The 17,871-nt window shown below is 47.8% G+C and overlaps 1 protein-coding gene across 1 annotated transcript in view; it reads left to right on the top strand.

Annotated features, from left to right (window-relative positions):
- The window catches only part of btbd11b (BTB (POZ) domain containing 11b), a 156,424-nt gene that overhangs the window by 111,257 nt on the left and 27,296 nt on the right, over nucleotides 1-17,871 (top strand). The window contains exons 3-9 of the mRNA XM_038780626.1: nucleotides 252-456; nucleotides 1,506-1,658; nucleotides 4,684-4,849; nucleotides 5,712-5,801; nucleotides 9,955-10,056; nucleotides 11,524-11,617; nucleotides 15,377-15,512. Coding sequence (XP_038636554.1) covers nucleotides 252-456; nucleotides 1,506-1,658; nucleotides 4,684-4,849; nucleotides 5,712-5,801; nucleotides 9,955-10,056; nucleotides 11,524-11,617; nucleotides 15,377-15,512 — 946 coding nt within the window. The remainder of the gene's footprint in view (nucleotides 1-251; nucleotides 457-1,505; nucleotides 1,659-4,683; nucleotides 4,850-5,711; nucleotides 5,802-9,954; nucleotides 10,057-11,523; nucleotides 11,618-15,376; nucleotides 15,513-17,871) is intronic.

Genomic DNA, 17,871 nt, shown 5'->3' with positions numbered 1-17,871 from the left:
ATGATGGGGCAGGCTCAGTGGGCTGAATGGCCTTCTACTGCTCCTATGTGGATAGGAGTGTTAGATGGACATAAAGGAATTCTGTGGATTGGAAGGTTAGCTGGGTGAACAAGAACACTGGATAGGAGTGGTAGATGGGCCAAAGGCCTGCTGCTCCAGCTAAAAATATTCATCTACCGTACAACCTCTCTTGTTTAGGATAAAGATTTAGGATGTGTGAGGTAGAATTCATCTCTCGATCTGTTCCACAGGTGACCTGGTGTCTCGGGCGATGCACCATCTGCAGCCATTGAAGTGGACACAGTGCGGGAATGGCACCCCTGTCCATTATAAACAGGGGCCACTACACTGGGAGTCCGAGGCACTCTACACACTCTGCTACTTCATGCATTGTCCACAGATGGAATGGGAAAACCCGAATGTGGAGCCATCTAAAGTCAACCTCACTACAGAGAGGTATTGAGTGCAGAGAACACCCTAACACCACTAACATCTGCCTCGTTCACAACAGCCAGCTAATAAATGATCTCACTTTCCTTCCCAAATCCGCCCAGCCCTACTGTAACCAAAGACTGCCTCAGTAAGTTTAGTGTCTCTCCTGAAGGAGCCAGGAATATCGCTGGGTGGGCAGACAGTCTTCTGATTGTTTGCCAGGTCCCAGATCTGGCAGAGTGAAGGACTGAATCGGCACCAAGAGGTGAGATGGTGAGATTCACTGCTGCATCTTACACTGACATGAATTCAGCCTCCTCGCACTGTCAGGGTCTGTCAGTGCTCTCCCTCGAGTTGTTACCAAACCATTGAAAGAACACCATGCTAAGACACCGATAGAAATGAAGATTAATTTTTGTCTGTTTGGTTTTGAGTGTCTTCCAAAACTAGTAGTGTTTTCAGTTTGATTTAAATTGAAAAATCATGCATCAGCTAGCACACGAAGAACACCCAACTTTGTAAATATAAACGGGTTCAGATCTTCAAGGTGGCAAATCAGTTCTGAACTGTTGACCTGCTTAAATTAATGGGTCTTTCTGTTTACTCAGCACTTGTTAGCTTGGCTCTGTGGGTCTCACTCCCTTGCCTCGAAGTCAGAAGGTTGTAAGCTTCACTCCAGAGACTTGAGCAGATAATCCATGCAGACGCTTCAGGTGCAGTACTGAGGGACTGTTACACCGTCCGAGATGCCGTCTTTCAGATGAGAAAGAGGGGCTCTGTCTACCCTCTCGGGTGGGTGTTATAATCCCGTGAGACTATTAGAAGAGGAGCAGGGAGTTATACTTGTCTCGTGTCCAAGATTAATCTAACCCCCAAATAGGTAAACTGGCCATTTTCCACATTTACTGTTTATTGGATCTTCCTATGTGCAGCTGACAACACTGTAAAAGTTCTTATTGGCCGTGAGCACTGTGGGATATCTAGACAATGTGATAAAGCGCTGTCTGATTTTCAAACTATGTCTGGATGTTTGAGTGAAGTTTAACATAGTAAGGATGTGCTGTCATCTGCAGGCCGTTCCTGGTACAGCCGCCATTGATGGAGTGGATCCGAGTGGCTGTGGCCCATGCTGAGCACCGCAGGAGTTTCTCTGTTGATAGTGACGATGTGCGACAAGCTGCCCGGCTCCTGCTTCCTGGAGTTGATTGTGAACCTCGCCAGTTAAAGTATGACTGCAACTTCAAACTCAGCTAACACACAGCGCCCAGAACCCGGCGCTCCAAACCCAACCCTGCTGAAATGCAGACCTATTAGAAATAGCTTGAGTCTATAATAGAGGTTGTGATAATTGGGCCCTTCAAAAATAATGGTAAGAATGAGCAGTCGGCATGGATTTTGGAAAGGGAAATCATGTTTGACAAACCTTCTGGAGCTCTTTGAGGATGTAACTCACAAAATAGATAAGAGGGAACAAGAGGGTGTGGTGTATTTGGATTTTCAGAAGGCTTTCATAAGGTCCTGCACAAGAGGTTAGTAAACAAAATTAGAGCACATAGGATTGAGGTTAATATACTGGCTTAGATTGAGGATTAGTTAACGGACAAGAACAGTGAGTAGGTATAAACTGGCCATTCTCAGGTTGGCAGACTATGACAGTGCTTGGGCCCAGCAATTTACAATCTAAATCAATAATTTGGATGTGGGGATCAAATGTAACATTTCCAAGTTTGCTGATGGCACAAAAATTATGGGAATGCAAGCTGTGCGGAGTATGAAAAAGAGACAGGCTAAGCTTATGTTTTTCAAACTTTTTCCCCCCCAAGGACCCATTTTTACCAGCCGGCCGACCTCTGCCTCTCACCATTTTCACTTACCTTTAATGCGACAGGTGAGCCTGCTTGGTCCTCGCGATCTCACTTGCTTTGTCATTCAATGTTACATTTCTGTATGGGTTGCTCATCAGGGGTCCTGGAGCTCACACCAGCATTGCTTTGTCCTGTCATGGACTCTCCTGCGAAGCTCTCTCCAGCAGATTCAGTTGTGAAATCCTGGCCCTCTCTTCCTTTGTCCAAATGGATCCATCTTCAGTTCTTCACAAAGTCCTGTTGCTTGCTTGTTGGCAGCTACAAAATGAAGGAAGCTCTCCTCCGTAATTTTGCGCCCAGACAACGTGACGTCAGGGTACCGGGCTCACGACCATCTCTCTGCCATCACTTCTGACGAGAAGACTCCATCGATTTTATTTTTTTTAAAAATCTGCTTCTGGAAAGTGCGTTGACGTACGGAGGAGACAGTTTACCCGCTGGGCTCCGGGCCAGCGCCTGCTACATCCAGCTGAGGGGGCATGCATGTGCGAGATGGCCGACATTCTAGAAAGCTGATCGCGACCGCTGGATTGGATTTGTTTACTGTCACGTGTACAAGGGTACAATGAAAAGTATCGCTCTCCATACAGTTCAGATAGATCCTTCCATTCATGGGGGGGAAAAAAAACATTGTGCGAATATCAATACAAAATGCAAATATATAGATACAGGCATTGGGTGAAGATAAGAGATGTAGGAAAAGGTCTGTGTGAGAGAGATCGTAGAGAGTCGCCACGTTCCGGCACCATCTTGCTAAAAGAAAACTCACTGTGGCACTTCTGCCTGCGCTTTCCAGATCACTCTGCGAGCCTCCCGATACCCGCCCATGACTCACCCACGGTCGTGACCCTGAGTTTGAAAATGCAGCAATGTGGTGCAGAGGAGCATGTTACGGAGGCACATGATCTCATGCACAGAAGAACTCTCTGTATTGGAGGGGGGGGGTTTGGGTTGGGTTTAGGAACATAGGAAATAGGAGTGGAAGTGGGCCATTGGGCCACTCGAGCCTGCTCAAATCATTCAACTAGCTCAGTTGATCTTCTGCCTCAGCACAGATGCCCCTTGGTATGTTCGATATCTAGAAATTTATTGATCCCGGTCTTGACCATACTCAATAACAGAGCTTCCACAGTCCTCTGGTTAGAGAATTCCAAAGATTCACCATCCTCTGAATGACAAAATACCTCTTCATTTTGTCCTAAATGGCCTACCCTTTATTCTCAGACTGTGACCCCTGATTCTAGATCTGCCCAACTGATTGAAAGATCCTGCACTGAATGAAGAAATTCCTCCTCATCTCTGTCTTAAGTGACCCAATTCTGAGACTGTGACCCCTAATTCTAGACACCTCCAACACCCCCCAACTCCAGCCAGAGGAAAGTGCTACATCCACGCACTTGATCCCATGCTTCACTGAGAACACCTCAGAGTCTTCTAAACTCTCGAGAATACAGGCCCAGTCTCCGCAATCTCTCCTTGTAGAATAATCCCAGCACCCAGTGATCAATCTGTTGAACTTCCATCACACTCCCTCCAGGGAAAATATATATTTCCTTAGGAAAGGAGACCACAATTGCACACAGTTATACGTCAGGTGTGGTTTCACCATAGCTCCTGTACTCAATTCCTCTTGCAATAAAGGCCAATCGTTGCTGAAACTGCAAGTTAGCTTTCAGTGACTCACAAACAATAACATCCAGATTCCTTTGGACATCAACACTTCCCAATCCCTCGCCATTTAAGAACATGGCTAATGGAATACCATGTGAAAACACATGAATCCTCTTGGTAGGAAAAAAGAAATGCAGAGATTCTTTCATATCCTCCAGGCTTCTTTGGCATCTGCCTTTACCGGTTGTTGGGCAGGTTTACCCACCCCACATTCTTATCTGTCAGAGCTGAGCGGAGAGATCAGAGAAAGGGAGGCACTGGCAGAGGGTTAAAGTGAATACCAAGGAACACCGGGAGGAGCTCTGAGGGAGAAACAGGAAAGGAGACAGAAAAGAGTGGAGACGGATCAGAAAGTTGGAGTGAAAACATTGAAAGAAAGATTTAAAGGAAGAACTGACACAGATCCAGAAGGGACAGAGGTAACAAGAAAAGGAGGAAAGAAAAAAGACAGATAGTCTTGGCAATGGAGTGTCTGGGATGTGGTGGAAGCTGTCAATATTGCAGTTATTGCTCCCCCTGAGGGCAGTGAGAGTCACGCAAGTTCCAGATAGGGAGGGATATTATGGACATTTCTGTCCACAACCAATTCCCAAATTGCTGGAATTATCGCACTAAACTTCACAACCTGCTGTGGTCGGACTTGAACAGATTACCTCTGGGTTCCTGATCTAATGCCACTGTTTCCCTCATGAATTGGGTTCTTTGTCTCTTACAGAGCTGATGACTGCTTCTGTGCATCCCTGAAGCTGGATGCAACAGCGACAGAGGGCAAGTTTCGCCAAGGTCTGGGATTCCGCATGTTAAACTGTGGCAGGACGGACTTGGTCAATCAGGCCATTAATTTACTGGGACCTGATGGGATCAACACCAGAAGTGAGCAGGTAAGCACTGAGTTGAAGTATGTCGGAGCAGAGTTTAGTTATTGCTTGTTAAGCTGTTTGGGCAACCAGTTGAAAAATATAAATGGCCCCAAGGTTGGTGTGACTCTCTGACTGACTAATATCCCTTAAAGGTTGCTTTCATTAATTCAATTAATTAGCTCTGTTTACAATGTTCACTTCGAATTGTTGCCGTGATGCAAATTCACAGAAAATAAAATTACTTGAGTGGCCTTATAGCTACACTAACAGCCAATTTAACATACTCAGTTGAGTTCCTAATGTGGCTCATTTATACATGCTAGAAGCAACATACTTTCATAAACAGGCACCCGCTATCTGCAAACAAAAGGAATATGTTCAAGCCTTGAGCCTTTTTCCAATTACGTAGAGGTTTGTTGAGCCTATTATTTCCTATTGCTTTTTCCATTGCAACGTCGCAGCCATTCAGAGTCAACTTGCCAACAAATCAGCACCCTTTTCTCCTGTAAAATAAATTGTTGTGATTGTTTGATAATTGACTTCCTTGCATTTGTCCTGATGAGTAGAAGATAAAAAGCTTCGGCAACATGTCCCTCTTTTCAGCAAAACGATTTCTGTGGGTTAATTGCTGGGATTGCGAATATTTTATAAAAGAATCAGTGATGTGAATCTTATTTTACAGATGTTTCTATGGTGTTCAGTTTTGCTGCTGGGATTTTTAATAATATTTTCCTTGGCTACCAATAATTTGAAAGCCTTTAACCGCAGATAATGTGAGAGTTCATCAATGCTTTTTAATTTTTTTTAGCATTCATTTTCTGTGCAAGGTTAATATAAAGCTGACTGTTGCACCATCTGTAAATAATGATTCTTTAACATGCAGGGCCTGAGTCCACTGATGTATGCCTGTGCAAGGGGAGATGAGGCCATGGTCCAGATGCTGCTTGATGCTGGAGCAGATGTGAACTGTGAGGTAATGAACGAGTGAAGCTACAAAAGAGACTTTCATTTGTAAGGTGACGTTCCTTTTTTTGATAAAAGATATTTTATTCCACAAAATAACACAACTTTAACATCCAACCAAAGCCCTTTTAAACCACCCCCTCCCCCGGAATGAACAGTTCCTCAAATATAGCCGTGAACTGCCTCCTCCGTACCTTCAAGCCCTCTCCTTTTAGGCAAATTTGATTTTCTCCAACCTGAGAAATTTGTACAGATTCCCCAGCCATGCCACGATCCCCTGTGGCATAGCCTACCTCCAATTCAAAAGTATCCTTTGCCAGGCAATCAGCGGGGTGAAGATCGCAACATCGGCCCCCTTCCCCTCCAGCAGCCCCTGCACTTCCGACACCCCAAAGATCACCACCATGGGATCCGGCTTCATCTCAACTCCTAATCCTTGCTAGAGTCCTGAACACTGCCTCCCAAAAGTTCTCCAACTCGCACCATCCAGAACGTATGAGCATGATTCGCCAGCCCCCTCCCATACCTCTCACATCCGTCTGTCACCCCCTGAAAAAACCCACTCATCCTAGCCTGAGTCATGTGGAGCCTATGCACCACCTTGCATTGTATCAAACTCATCCGTGCGCAGGAGGAAGTCGAGTTTACCTGCCGCATTATCTCACACCAAAGCCCCATCCTATCTCCCTCCCCACCTCCTCCTACTTTATCTCTATCCTTTTTGCTACTGTCTTGCCCTTCTCTCCCAACCTCCCTTATATATCCCAAGCCTGCCATCCTCCAACTCACCTGGGAGCAACCAGTTCTCCAAAAGCATATATTCCAATAGCTGAGGGAAGGAAGGCAGCACCTTATGATCAATGTCCCCCACCTGCCAGTACCTAAACTCCACCCCCGTCCCCCATCTGCCAGTACCTAAACTCCACCCCCCCCCCCCCCCCCCCCGCCCCTGTAAATCAAATGTCTCCCGCAGCAGCTCTATCCCAGCAAATCTCCGCTCCGAAAACATTTCCCTGACCCTCCCGAACCCCTCCTCCCTCCACCGTCTATATGTCCCATCCAAACCCCTTCCCCCAGTTTAAACCTATGATTTCCACACAATGGCGTCAATACCAACCTGTGACCCAGCTTAAAGTGCCTCCTCAGCTGATTGTTATAGACGACTCCAGCACCGAACACCCCGTATATTTCCTCGGAGTGAGCAGCACCGGGCCTGTCACCAGAGCCCTCGGGCTTCCCTTACAATATTCTTCCAACCTGGCCCAGTCCACCCCCTCCCCCTTCCACCATCGCCTCACCTTCTCCGCATTTGCTGCCCAATAGGAATGCAACAGGTGCGGGAGCGCCAACCCCCCTTCCCACCTCTGCAACGAAGCCCTCTTCACCCTTGGCACCTGTATGGTGCCTTTCCTGACCACCGAATGCCTTTTATGACCAATGAAATATCTTTGAAGTGTTGTCATTGTAATGGAGGAAATCCGGCTGTCAGTTTGCATACAACAAACTTTCACAAGCAGCAATGTGATGATGAAAGAACCTGTGATGTTGATTGACAGATAAATAGTGGCCAGGACATGTGGCGAAATAGCAGCGTTAAAATCTTTCATATTCACCTTGGAGGACAGGCGGGGCCCTGAATTGACATCTCAACTGAGAAAACAGTATCCTAATAATGCAGCCCTCCTTCAGTACTGCCCACCTTTTGTTAATGCTGCTATGTAGCAGATTGGGAAATTTGACAATATTGAAGGTCAATGTAAATGAAGGTTGTTGATTAATCGGTAAATCATGAGCATAAAGAAGGAAACTGCTCCAAGTTTCAGAGACACTCCTCAAAACAGGTCAGTGATCTGTTGGTGAGCTGTAATGCTGTAACAAGCTTCGTTATTGATTAATTGACACATCATTATTTAAGGTTCTGATGGTCACATTCTTTCCCTAGGACCTGTGGTGTATTCCCATCACGTTTTGCTTTGAGTTATTGAATATGTATCATTCAGTGCTAGTTTTCATAATTGGGCACACAGTTATTTTGTACTATTGACCCATGTGGAATTTGGCTGCTATAGAATATTTCAGTGAAGATGGAAGCCATTAAGCCCATTTTGCTGGTAAAAGAAACAAAGTCTTTCATTCCTATAGTGCCTTTCGCAACCACTGGATATTCCAAAGTACTTTACAGGCAGGAAATTATTTTTGAAGTGTAGTCACTGTTGTTGTGTCAGAAAGAGCTGTCCAATTAGCTCAATTTCTCTTTAACCAAAGGTTGTCAAGCTTATCCAATTCCCTTTCGAATGTTGAGCTGATTGCGTGGGACACAGCATTTATCAACAAAAATACACCACAAAAATAATTCATTGGTGAAGTGCCTTGGGAACGTATTGGGAATGTGCAGATGAAAGTTCATTCTATTTTTTTCTCTTCTGCTCTGCTTTTCTTCATTAACTTTTTAAAAAAATAATATTGTATTAAGGTATTTGAAAATTTTTATAACAGTAACATAAACAATGACATCAACATGGTAAAATGAACATTTCTCCCCCCATCCCAATCTTCACGCACTTCAACCATACAACAACAATCTGCCTGTTTCCCCCCCCCCCCCCCCCCCCCTTGGGATACTGCATCTGACGCCATTTTAATTTTCCCCGAGAAAGTGAATGAACGGCTGCCACCTCCAGGAGAATCGTAACATTGACTTTCTTAAGGCAAACTTTATTTTCTCGAGACTGAGAAACCCAGCCATGTCACTAATCCAGGTCTCTACACTCGGGGGCTTTGAGTCCCTCCACATTAACAAGATCTGTCTCCGGGCTACCAGGGAGGCAAAGGCCAAGACGTTGGCCTATTTTGCCCCCTGAACTCCTGGATCTTCCAACACTCCAACGATCGCTACCTCCGGACTCGGCACTACCCGTGTTTTTAGTACCGTGGACATTGCCTTAGCAAAACCCTGCCAAAACCCTCTTAAACTTCGGGCCAAAACATACTTCATCTGGTGTTTCAAAGTAGAAGTCCCGTTCCTCATGTGTGACCCACAGATGGGCTGGGTACAGCATCCCGAACTTCACCCCCTTCTTAAAGAGGGCCGTTTTTGCCCGATTGAACCCAGCTCGCATCTTGGTCAAATCCGCTCCCAGGTCCTGATAGATGCGCAACCAACAGTTCTCCCACTTGTTGCTCCGTTCTTTCTTGGCCCACCGCAAAATGTGTTCCTTGTCCATGAAACGGTGAAAACGTACCACCATGGCCCTCGGCAGCTCGTCTGCTCTGGGCTTCCTCGCGAGGACTCTGTGTGCTCTGTCCAATTCCAGCCCCCATCAACTTATCCAACATGTCCGTCACATCGGCCCTCTCATCCGATCCCTCACTGCCTTCAGGGAGGCAGCCAATTCTGAGATTCTGCCTCCTGGACCTATTCTCCAAATCCTCCAGCTTCTCCTGCATTCTTTTCTGGCGGTCGTTCACCATCCCCACCTTGCTTTCCAGCACGGTTATATACTCCTTGTGCTCGGACAACTTTTGTTCGACTTCCTGGATCGCTCTCCCGAGGGTTTCTTGATTCTGAACCACTTGATCAATCAAAGCTTTAATCGGGTCCAGCGTGTGCTTCTTCAGCTTGGCGAAGCAATCTTCGAAAAACTTCACCAGCTGCTCCATCGACCACTGCGCCGTCTCCCTGCGGCCCTTGCTCTCCGCCATGCTGTCCCGTGTTACCAGCTCTACTTGCATCTCCCTTATAGGACTTTATCGTCTCAGAAGGCCACTTCTGGTCCAATTCTCCATACACCGGAGGGGGGATTTCTCCTTACTGTCTCACTCTTCACTGATTTATTCCACAAAATCCGGAAAAAAAATGGGGGAAAAAAGGTCCAAAAGTCCGTTACAGGCGGGAGCTATCAAATGTGCGACCTACTCCTCCATGGCCGCCACCGGAAGTCCTTCTTCATAAACTTTTGAACTTCTTTCCCACGGCCGGTTGCGAAATAAAGTAATTGACGTGAGCGACGGTGGCCTGTTGCTTTCAGGGCCTCATCAGCTGTCAGGTAAAATCAGAGCCTTTCTGGATTCCTGCTATTTCATTGTGCATGCGATGGAATGTGTTTGTGTGCATCAGAGTGTGTAACCTGTGACCGACTGACGGCCTGTTCTGTGTCCTTCAGGTTCCCAGCCCTTCGCACAAATACCCATCCATCCCTGCGGAGACACGGCACTGGACTGCCCTCACGCTGGCTGTGCTACATGGACATATGGCAGCTGTTCAGGTAATTCCAGTCAACGTGACCTCTCAGTCTCTAATCTACATGAGGCAATCACAGATCAGTAACTAAATTACTGGCTGAGCAGAAAGTGCTTGGGTTTAATCTCATCACATGCGGTATGTTTTTGCTTCTTTGTTGGGATGTGGGTGTCACTGACTGGGCCAGCAGTTGTTGCCAATCCATAATTGCCCTTTAGCTGAGTGTCTTGCTCGGCCATTTCAGAGGGCAGGTACGGATCAATCACATGTAGGCCACAACAGGTAAAGTTGGCAGATTTCCTTCCCTAAAGGTATTAGTGAACCAGATGGGTTTTTCTGATAATTATTGATAGTTTCATGCTGACCATTACTAAAACAGCTTCAATTCCAGATTTTATTATTTAATTTAATTTCCATCAGCTGCTGTGAGATTTGAATTCATGTCCTCAGCGCATTAGCCTTGGTGAAAGTACAGTGAAGTTATTGTTATGCCACCATTATATGTGTTTGTCACTGAATGTTCTCTGACTGAGTGCAGATGGATGAATCGATCAGTGAAATAAAGGCAGAGGGACTGGCGATAAAGTATTCACCCTCCACTCCAGTGAGACGCAGGCAGGAACAGGGATCATTTCTTTCCGCAGACTTTGATTTCAGATTTATTTTGTGCGTTTTTGCTTCATCTAAAAATGGAGTATTGCCGTTGCCTAACACTCTGCTAGACGGACCGACACTCCTAGCGATGCCATTACCTAACACTCCGCAGAAGTAAAACGATCCACATGTTAATTTACAATTACCATCAGCTCTAGTCCTGCAAACTGGGATCGAAATGACAAAAGATTGGATTTTCGTCCCTATCTCACTCACGATCCACATATTTGAAGAAGGTGGGGGGGGGGGGGGTGCACGTAGAATACAATGGGTGGCCTTCCCACTCACCACCCTCCCTCCACAACCGGTTGCCCATATTACTTGGCAGGGCAGGCACCTGGCAGTCTGCTCGCCCTTTGGCCTATTACATCTCCGCTGCTATTTCCCCCACATCAGAGGGAGGCAGGAAGAAGGCAAGTAGCCCAGTAATTTTCACTGACCAGCAGGAAGGAGGTATACCTCCTTTGGAGGGTTCCCTGTCCCATTAAATACAAGCCCCCACCCCCCCAAGATTGTGACCCCCCACTTTAATCTTCCATCACAGCCTCTCAAACCCAGTCCCAACCTCCTCCTCTGTCCCTGGGGCCCTCCCTTTGTGCCTTTTTCTTCCACCACCTCCAAAACAGCACAGGAACCTTCTGGAGTTTTGTGCAGTTACTGATGAGAGTCCAAACATCTGGAACAATGGGGGGGTTGGAATACTGCTGCGAAGGCCAGAAGCTTCACTGTTTTATCTATTTCCTGCAGGTGAAAGGACTAGTAAATATTGAACAGTTGATAAACATTCCCCTCCATCCCAAATTACGTCCAGGTAACAATATTCTCCTCTTGCCTGCAGTTGCTGCTCGAGGCTGGGGCGAATGTCGAAGGGTCTGTTGGACAAGGGGGTGAGAATTACTCTGAGACCCCCTTACAGCTGGCTGCTGCAGCTGGTGAGTGCATGGCAGATCAGGAATATTACACATGTGATCCATCGTCAGTGAGTTCCTCCAACTCTGCAGCTTAAAACAAATGGTGCTTGTGGTTTTGATGAAAATTCATGTATTTTGTTGGGAATAGGCTAAAAGTGACACACAAAGTCACCCATTATCTGCAAGCAAAAGGAATATGTTCAAGTGTTGTACCTATTTTTGAATTACCTGGGAGCTTAGAGAGCATACACATGCTTTTTCTATGGCAGCATCTCGGCTGTACCTTTCACGGTGGTAGCTGCGTGTACTAACTACAAGATGTACTGCAGCAACTTGCCAAAGCTGCTTGTACAGCATCTTCCAAAGGGAAGGGAACACGAGCAGTAGAAGATTCCTGCCGGAGACCCATGGGGGAAGATCCCCAACACTGGCAAACGAGATTCAATCCGAGCCACAATTGGTAGGCTAGGTGCTGGCTAGAAATTGGGGTTGACTGCTTTTTGCAGGTGACTGCTTTTTTGAGAGGCCAGGGAGAGCACTCCTGCTTTTCCTGGTCCACAAGCAGTGCTAAAAGGGGCTGTTTACCTGGGAGAGCTGACATTCCAAGTCTTCCTCTCATTCTCTGTTTAAATTTAAGATACTGCATTAATGATGTCATCAGGATACGTGTTGGTTTGGTAATATTGCCACACCTGCCTTTTGCGGGAGTAATTTCTGCATTTAAAATTTAAAATGGGGGTAGATTTGGCATTGGATTTCACGATCCTGATAGTTTGCCCTACTTCCATCTCATAAGAACATAAAAAATAGGAGCAGGAATAGGTCATTAAACCTCCCCAGCCTCTCCACCATTCTCGAAGATCATGGCTAATCTGATTGTGGGCTTCACTCTACTCTTTCCCCCCCCCCCCCCCCCCCCCCCCGACTTTTATCTTCAAACTATGCCCCCAATTCTACATTCTGTCCACAAGGGGAAATATCTCCTCAAGCTCTACCCTGTCAACCTTCCTCAGAATCTTGTATGTTTCGAATATCCCGACTCTGGGTTCAAAACCAAGTTCCCAATGTCCGTTGCTTTTGTAAATTATCAGAGGGTTGGCTGTGGGACTAAGAGTCGACATGAACCAGTACCTTAAGAAGCGCAAGAATGGGGCGAGGCCAGGAATAAAGGTCCCTTCAATATAAGAAACATAATTAATAGCTCCAATTGAAATTAAGGATTAGAATTCCGTTTTCGCTGTTGGCATCTGGGGAGGGGTTAATTTTGGATTGTTTAAATGGGGTCGTATTGGAATAAAGTTTAGGAATCGCTGACCTTCAGGGACAAAGGTGCAGAACGGACACCCTCAACTGTGGAAGCTCCCCTTTAAGTCTGACTTGGAAATGTCGCCATGGTTTTGTCAGAATCCTGAAACTCCCTCCCTAACAGCACGGTGGATGTACCTACACCACATGCACTGCAGTGGATCATTGAGGCAGCTCACTACCACCTTCTCAAGGGCAACTAGGTATGGGCAATAAATGCTGGCCTAGCCAGTGACGTCCACATTCCATGAATGGACAGACGAGGCGATTTTCTTAAACTGAGCTGTTTGTTCGGAGATCAGACTCACTGTCAAAGCAGTGAGTACATTGTTGAAATGCTTCCAAAAGAGCTAGCAGGTTTTTGATTAAAGAGCAGGTAAAGGGATATGGCGTTTGATGACGGTGGGAGATGTAAATGATCCGAGTGAATCCTCTGTGCGCAACAAAACTGCAAGCAGAGTTTGACCTTTATCAAAATTCTATTCCTCATCCATTAACACTTCCCAGGCTGCAGGAGCCGAAATTCCTAAATAAGAGTCAATCCAGAAAATGTACCCTTCAAAGGCCTCTGTACATTCAGAACGTTTAAGGAAGACATCATCGAAAGTAAAATCCTGTGCTCCTGGTATTTTTTTTTTAAGAAAGACTCACCCAGTCATGCAAAACTCGAATTTTGCTGAAACCTTTCATTTGCACACATTAAGACAAATGCAAGAAACCAACTTTCAAAAATTGATACTCGTGGACTGAGAAAATCAGCTGTGCTTGCTAGAAGTGGCAGACATTCAGCGGCAGCGAATCCCTTCTCTGCAAACAAAAGGAATATGTTCAAGCCTTGCACCTTTTTGGAATTACCCAGAGTTTGGGGAGCCTATAGTTCCCCGTTGACTAAGGCATTACCTTGGGAGAAAACAATATGCCAACCAATCAGAACCATTTTCTTCTGCAGCATGTGTTTTTCATCAATCTGTTCCTCAATCCTGGTATCAAACGATGTCTTGCATGTGTGCTGTGTTTTAGACCCCTCATACAATTCGATGTTGAACTCTTGAGGCCACAGTCCTCACAGTCTCAGCATCAATCCTCTCCTGAGTCCGTTCACGATAGGTGGCATAGATTAAAATCAGTATTTACGATTTTAGAATTAGTTTTAAGTTCTGACATCTGGGCAGTGAGGACCGAAGTTTTTCTCCCAACAATGCGAGGCTGCACTGCCGATCAGTGCTATGTTACAATGAGATCCGTGATTCACTTCTGAGTGACGGCAGCCGTTTTCCCAAGTCTCTCAAACTTGACTGTTATCTTGGATGTGCAGTCCATTCTCTTGGCTTAGACTTTCAGTGTAAAACTGAGTGTGCTGCACTGTCGGAGGGTCAGTATTGAGGGAGTGCTGAACAGTCAGAGTGGCAGTACTGAAGAGTACTGCACTGAGGGTGGGGAAGCACTGGAGGAATACTGCATTGTTGGTGGGTCAGCACTGAGGGAGCGCTGCAGTGTAGGAAGGTCGGCATTGAGGGAGCGCTGCCGTGATGGAGGGTGGGCACTGAGGGAGCGCTGCAGTGTTGGAGGGTCGGCACTGAGGGAGTGCTGCAGTGTCAGAGGGCCAGCACTGAGGGAGCGCTGCAGTGTCAGAGGGCCAGCACTGAGGGAGCGCTGCAGTGTCGGAGGGTCAGCACTGAAGGAGCTCTGCCGTGATGGAGGGTCAGCACTGAGGGAGCGTTGCAGTGTCGGAGGGTCAGCTTTGAGGGAGTGCTGCAGTGTTGGAAAGTCGGCACTGTGGGAGCTCTGCCGTGATGGAGGATCAGCACCGAGGGAGCGCTGCAGTGTCGGAGGGTGGGCACTGAGGGAGCGCTGCAGTGTCGTAAGGTTGGCACTGAGGGAGCGCTGCAGTGTCGGAGGGTCAGCTCTGAGGGAGCGCTGCAGTGTCGGAAGGTTGGCACTGAGGGAGCGTTGCCGTGATGGAGGGTGGGCACTGAGGGAGCGCTGCATTGTTGGAGGGTCAGCACTGAGGGAGCGCCCCAGTGTCGGAAGGTTGACACTGAGGGAGTGCTGCAGTGTCGGAGGGTCAGCTCTGAGGGAGCGCTGCAGTGTCAGAAGGTTGGCACTGAGGGAGCGCTGCCGTGATGGAGGGTGGGCACTGAGGGAGCGCTGCATTGTCGGAGGGTCAGCACTGAGGGAGCGCTGCCGTGATGGAGGGTGGGCACTGAGGGAGCGCCCCAGTGTCGGAGGGTCAGCACTGAGGGAGCGCTGCAGTGTTGGAGGGTCAGGACAGAGGGAGTGCTTCAGTGTTGGAGGGTCAGGACAGAGGGAGTGCTGCACTGTCAGTGCAGTGAGGTAAATTAAGGTTTTTCTCTTGTGGCCCTGTGAAAAGGCCTGACTTACCAACCACACACTGGGAGTTTACTGAAGCAGGCTAGCTGAATCTTTAACTAAATAAAGGTTTGTTCTGACAGGACGAATGTGTTGGGTTTTCAGGTAATTTTGAACTGGTGAGTTTACTCCTGGATCGAGGAGCGGAGCCGATGATTGGGACAATGTGCAGAAACGGATTTTCCATTACCCCACACGGTGACATGAGTGCGTACAGCCAGGCTGCTGCTCACGGACACAGGTAACTGGGGGTTTCCGCTTCTCACTGTGGGGAGGGGGATTTTGGATGGAGAAGGTGGAGGGGGTAGGTCGGTGGGGGTGAAGGAAGGGGTTGCTGCAGGTGGGAGCTGGGTTTGCTGGGAACCAGGGGTTAGGGAGGTGTCATTGAGGTTGGTTCAGCTTCCAGCGTATCCCAGGGCTTAGCCCAGGTCATGTCCTAAAGTCTTCCACCGACGTCCGGTGGCGACCATGGAGGAGTAGGTCGCACATTTGATGGTTCCCGCCTGTGACGGACTTTTGGACCTTTTTCCCCCAGTTTTTTCTGGATTTTATGGGATAAATCGGTGAAGAGTGAGACGGTGAGGAGAAATCCCCCTCCGGTATATGGAGAATTGGACCAAAAGTGGCCGTGTGAGACGACAAAGTCTTACGAGGGAGATGCAAGTAGAGCTGGTAACACGGGACAGCATAGCGGAGAAGCAGGGCCGCGGGGAGACGGCACAGCGGTCGATGGAGCAGCTGGTGAAGTTTTTCGAACATTGCTTCGCCAAGCTGAAGAAGGACACGCTGGACCCGATTAAGGCTTCGATTGATCAAGTTGTGGAGAATCAAGAGACCCACGGGAGAGCGATCCAGGAGGTGGAGAAAAGGGTGTCCGAGCACGAGGAATACATAACTGAGCTGGAGACCCAGGTGGACATGATGAACCACTGCCAGAAAAGAATGCAGGAGAAGCTGGAGAACAGGTCCAGGAGGCTGAATCTTAGAATTGTTAGCCTCCCTGAAGGCAGTGAGGGATCGGATGCGAGGGCCTATGTGACGGACTTGCTAGAGAGGTTGAAGGGGGCTGAGGTGTTCCTTCGGCCCCTGAAAGTGGATAGAGCGCACAGAGCCCTAGCGAAAAAGCCCCGAGCGAATGAGCCGCCGAGGGCCATGGTGGTACGCTTTCACCGTTTCCTGGTCAAGGAACACATTCTGCAGTGGGCCAAGAAGGAACAGAGCAGCAAATGGGAGAACTGTGAGCTGCGCATTTATCAGGACCTGGGCGCGGATCTGGCCAAGAGGCAAGTGGGTTCAATCGGGCAAAAACGGCCCTCTTTAAGGAGGGGGTGAGGTTTGGGATGCTGTACCCAGCCCGTCTGTGGGTCACACATGAGGAACGGGACTTCTACTTTGAAACACCAGATGAAGTATGGACTTTAATTAAATAAAAGAGCTGGACGCGAATTAAAAGACACTGAAGCCTTGGAGAAGTACTGTGGTGGCGATTTGTTGTGCTGGGCTGTATAAATATAAGTAGTTCTATGTGTAATAAAGGGCTGTTTGGATGGCTAAAGATAACTTTGTCTTGCAGGGAGCTGGTTAGGGGGATGGGCTTTGGAGTTGGTTCTGCTTTTTGGGTGATTATTTTTCTAAAGTGGCTGTTTCTTCACTGTTTTTTTTCTGATGTTTGTTTACTGGGGAATGTGATGTTTTTAAAATGTTTATCCATGTGGGGGGAGAGAACAATGGGGAGACAGACTGCTTGGTGCCAGGGGCGGGCACTATCAAGTCAAACATGGGTCAGCTGACTCTCAGACGTGCAGTGGGGGGTGAGCAGGTGTTAAGCTGGAGCTTGACTTGGGGGGTTGGGTTTCTAGTGTTTTTGCTAGGGGAGGGGGAGGGGGGGAGCTGCTTTGCTGACAGGGGAGGAACTGTTACTCGGGGACAAATGGGAGGTCGGGAACAGCGACTGCCCGAGGGGGGGCTTGAGGAGGCGGAGGGTGCAAGCTCGAGGCTGGCCTAAAAATGATGATGGCTAGTCGGCAGGGGAGGGGGGCTGGCTGGAAGCCCCCTGATCAGGCTGATTACATGGAATGTCAGCGGGCTGAATGGGCCGGTCAAGAGGGCTCGCATGTTTGCGCATTTAAGGGGGCTGAAGACGGACGTGGCAATGCTACACGAGACACATCTAAAGGTTACAGACCAGATAAGATTTGAGAAAGGGGTGGGTCAGCCAAATATTCCACTCGGGGCTGGACTCAAAGACCAGGGGAGTAGCGATCTTGATCAGCAAACGAGTGGTATTCGAGGAGGGAGAATCGTGTCAGTCAAGGGTGGTAGGTATCTAATGATGAGTGGGAAGCTGGAGGGGGTGCAGGTGGTACTTGTGAACATATATATGCTCCGAATTGAGATGATGTGGAATTTGTGAGGCGGGTTTAGTAAGATCTCAGACTTTGAGTCACATAACCTGATCATGGGAGGAGACTTTAACACAGTCATTGATCCGGAATTGGATCGGTCAAAATCCAGGACAGGGAGGAGGCCGGCTGCGGCAAAGGAATTGAAGGAGATTATGGAACAGATGGGGGGAGTAGACCCATGGAGGTTTGCACGGC

The sequence above is a fragment of the Scyliorhinus canicula genome, chromosome 20 (genome assembly GCF_902713615.1).
Source record: "Scyliorhinus canicula chromosome 20, sScyCan1.1, whole genome shotgun sequence".
Classification (NCBI taxonomy): Eukaryota; Metazoa; Chordata; class Chondrichthyes; order Carcharhiniformes; family Scyliorhinidae; genus Scyliorhinus; species Scyliorhinus canicula.
This window is presented reverse-complemented; position numbering and strand designations above follow the sequence as displayed.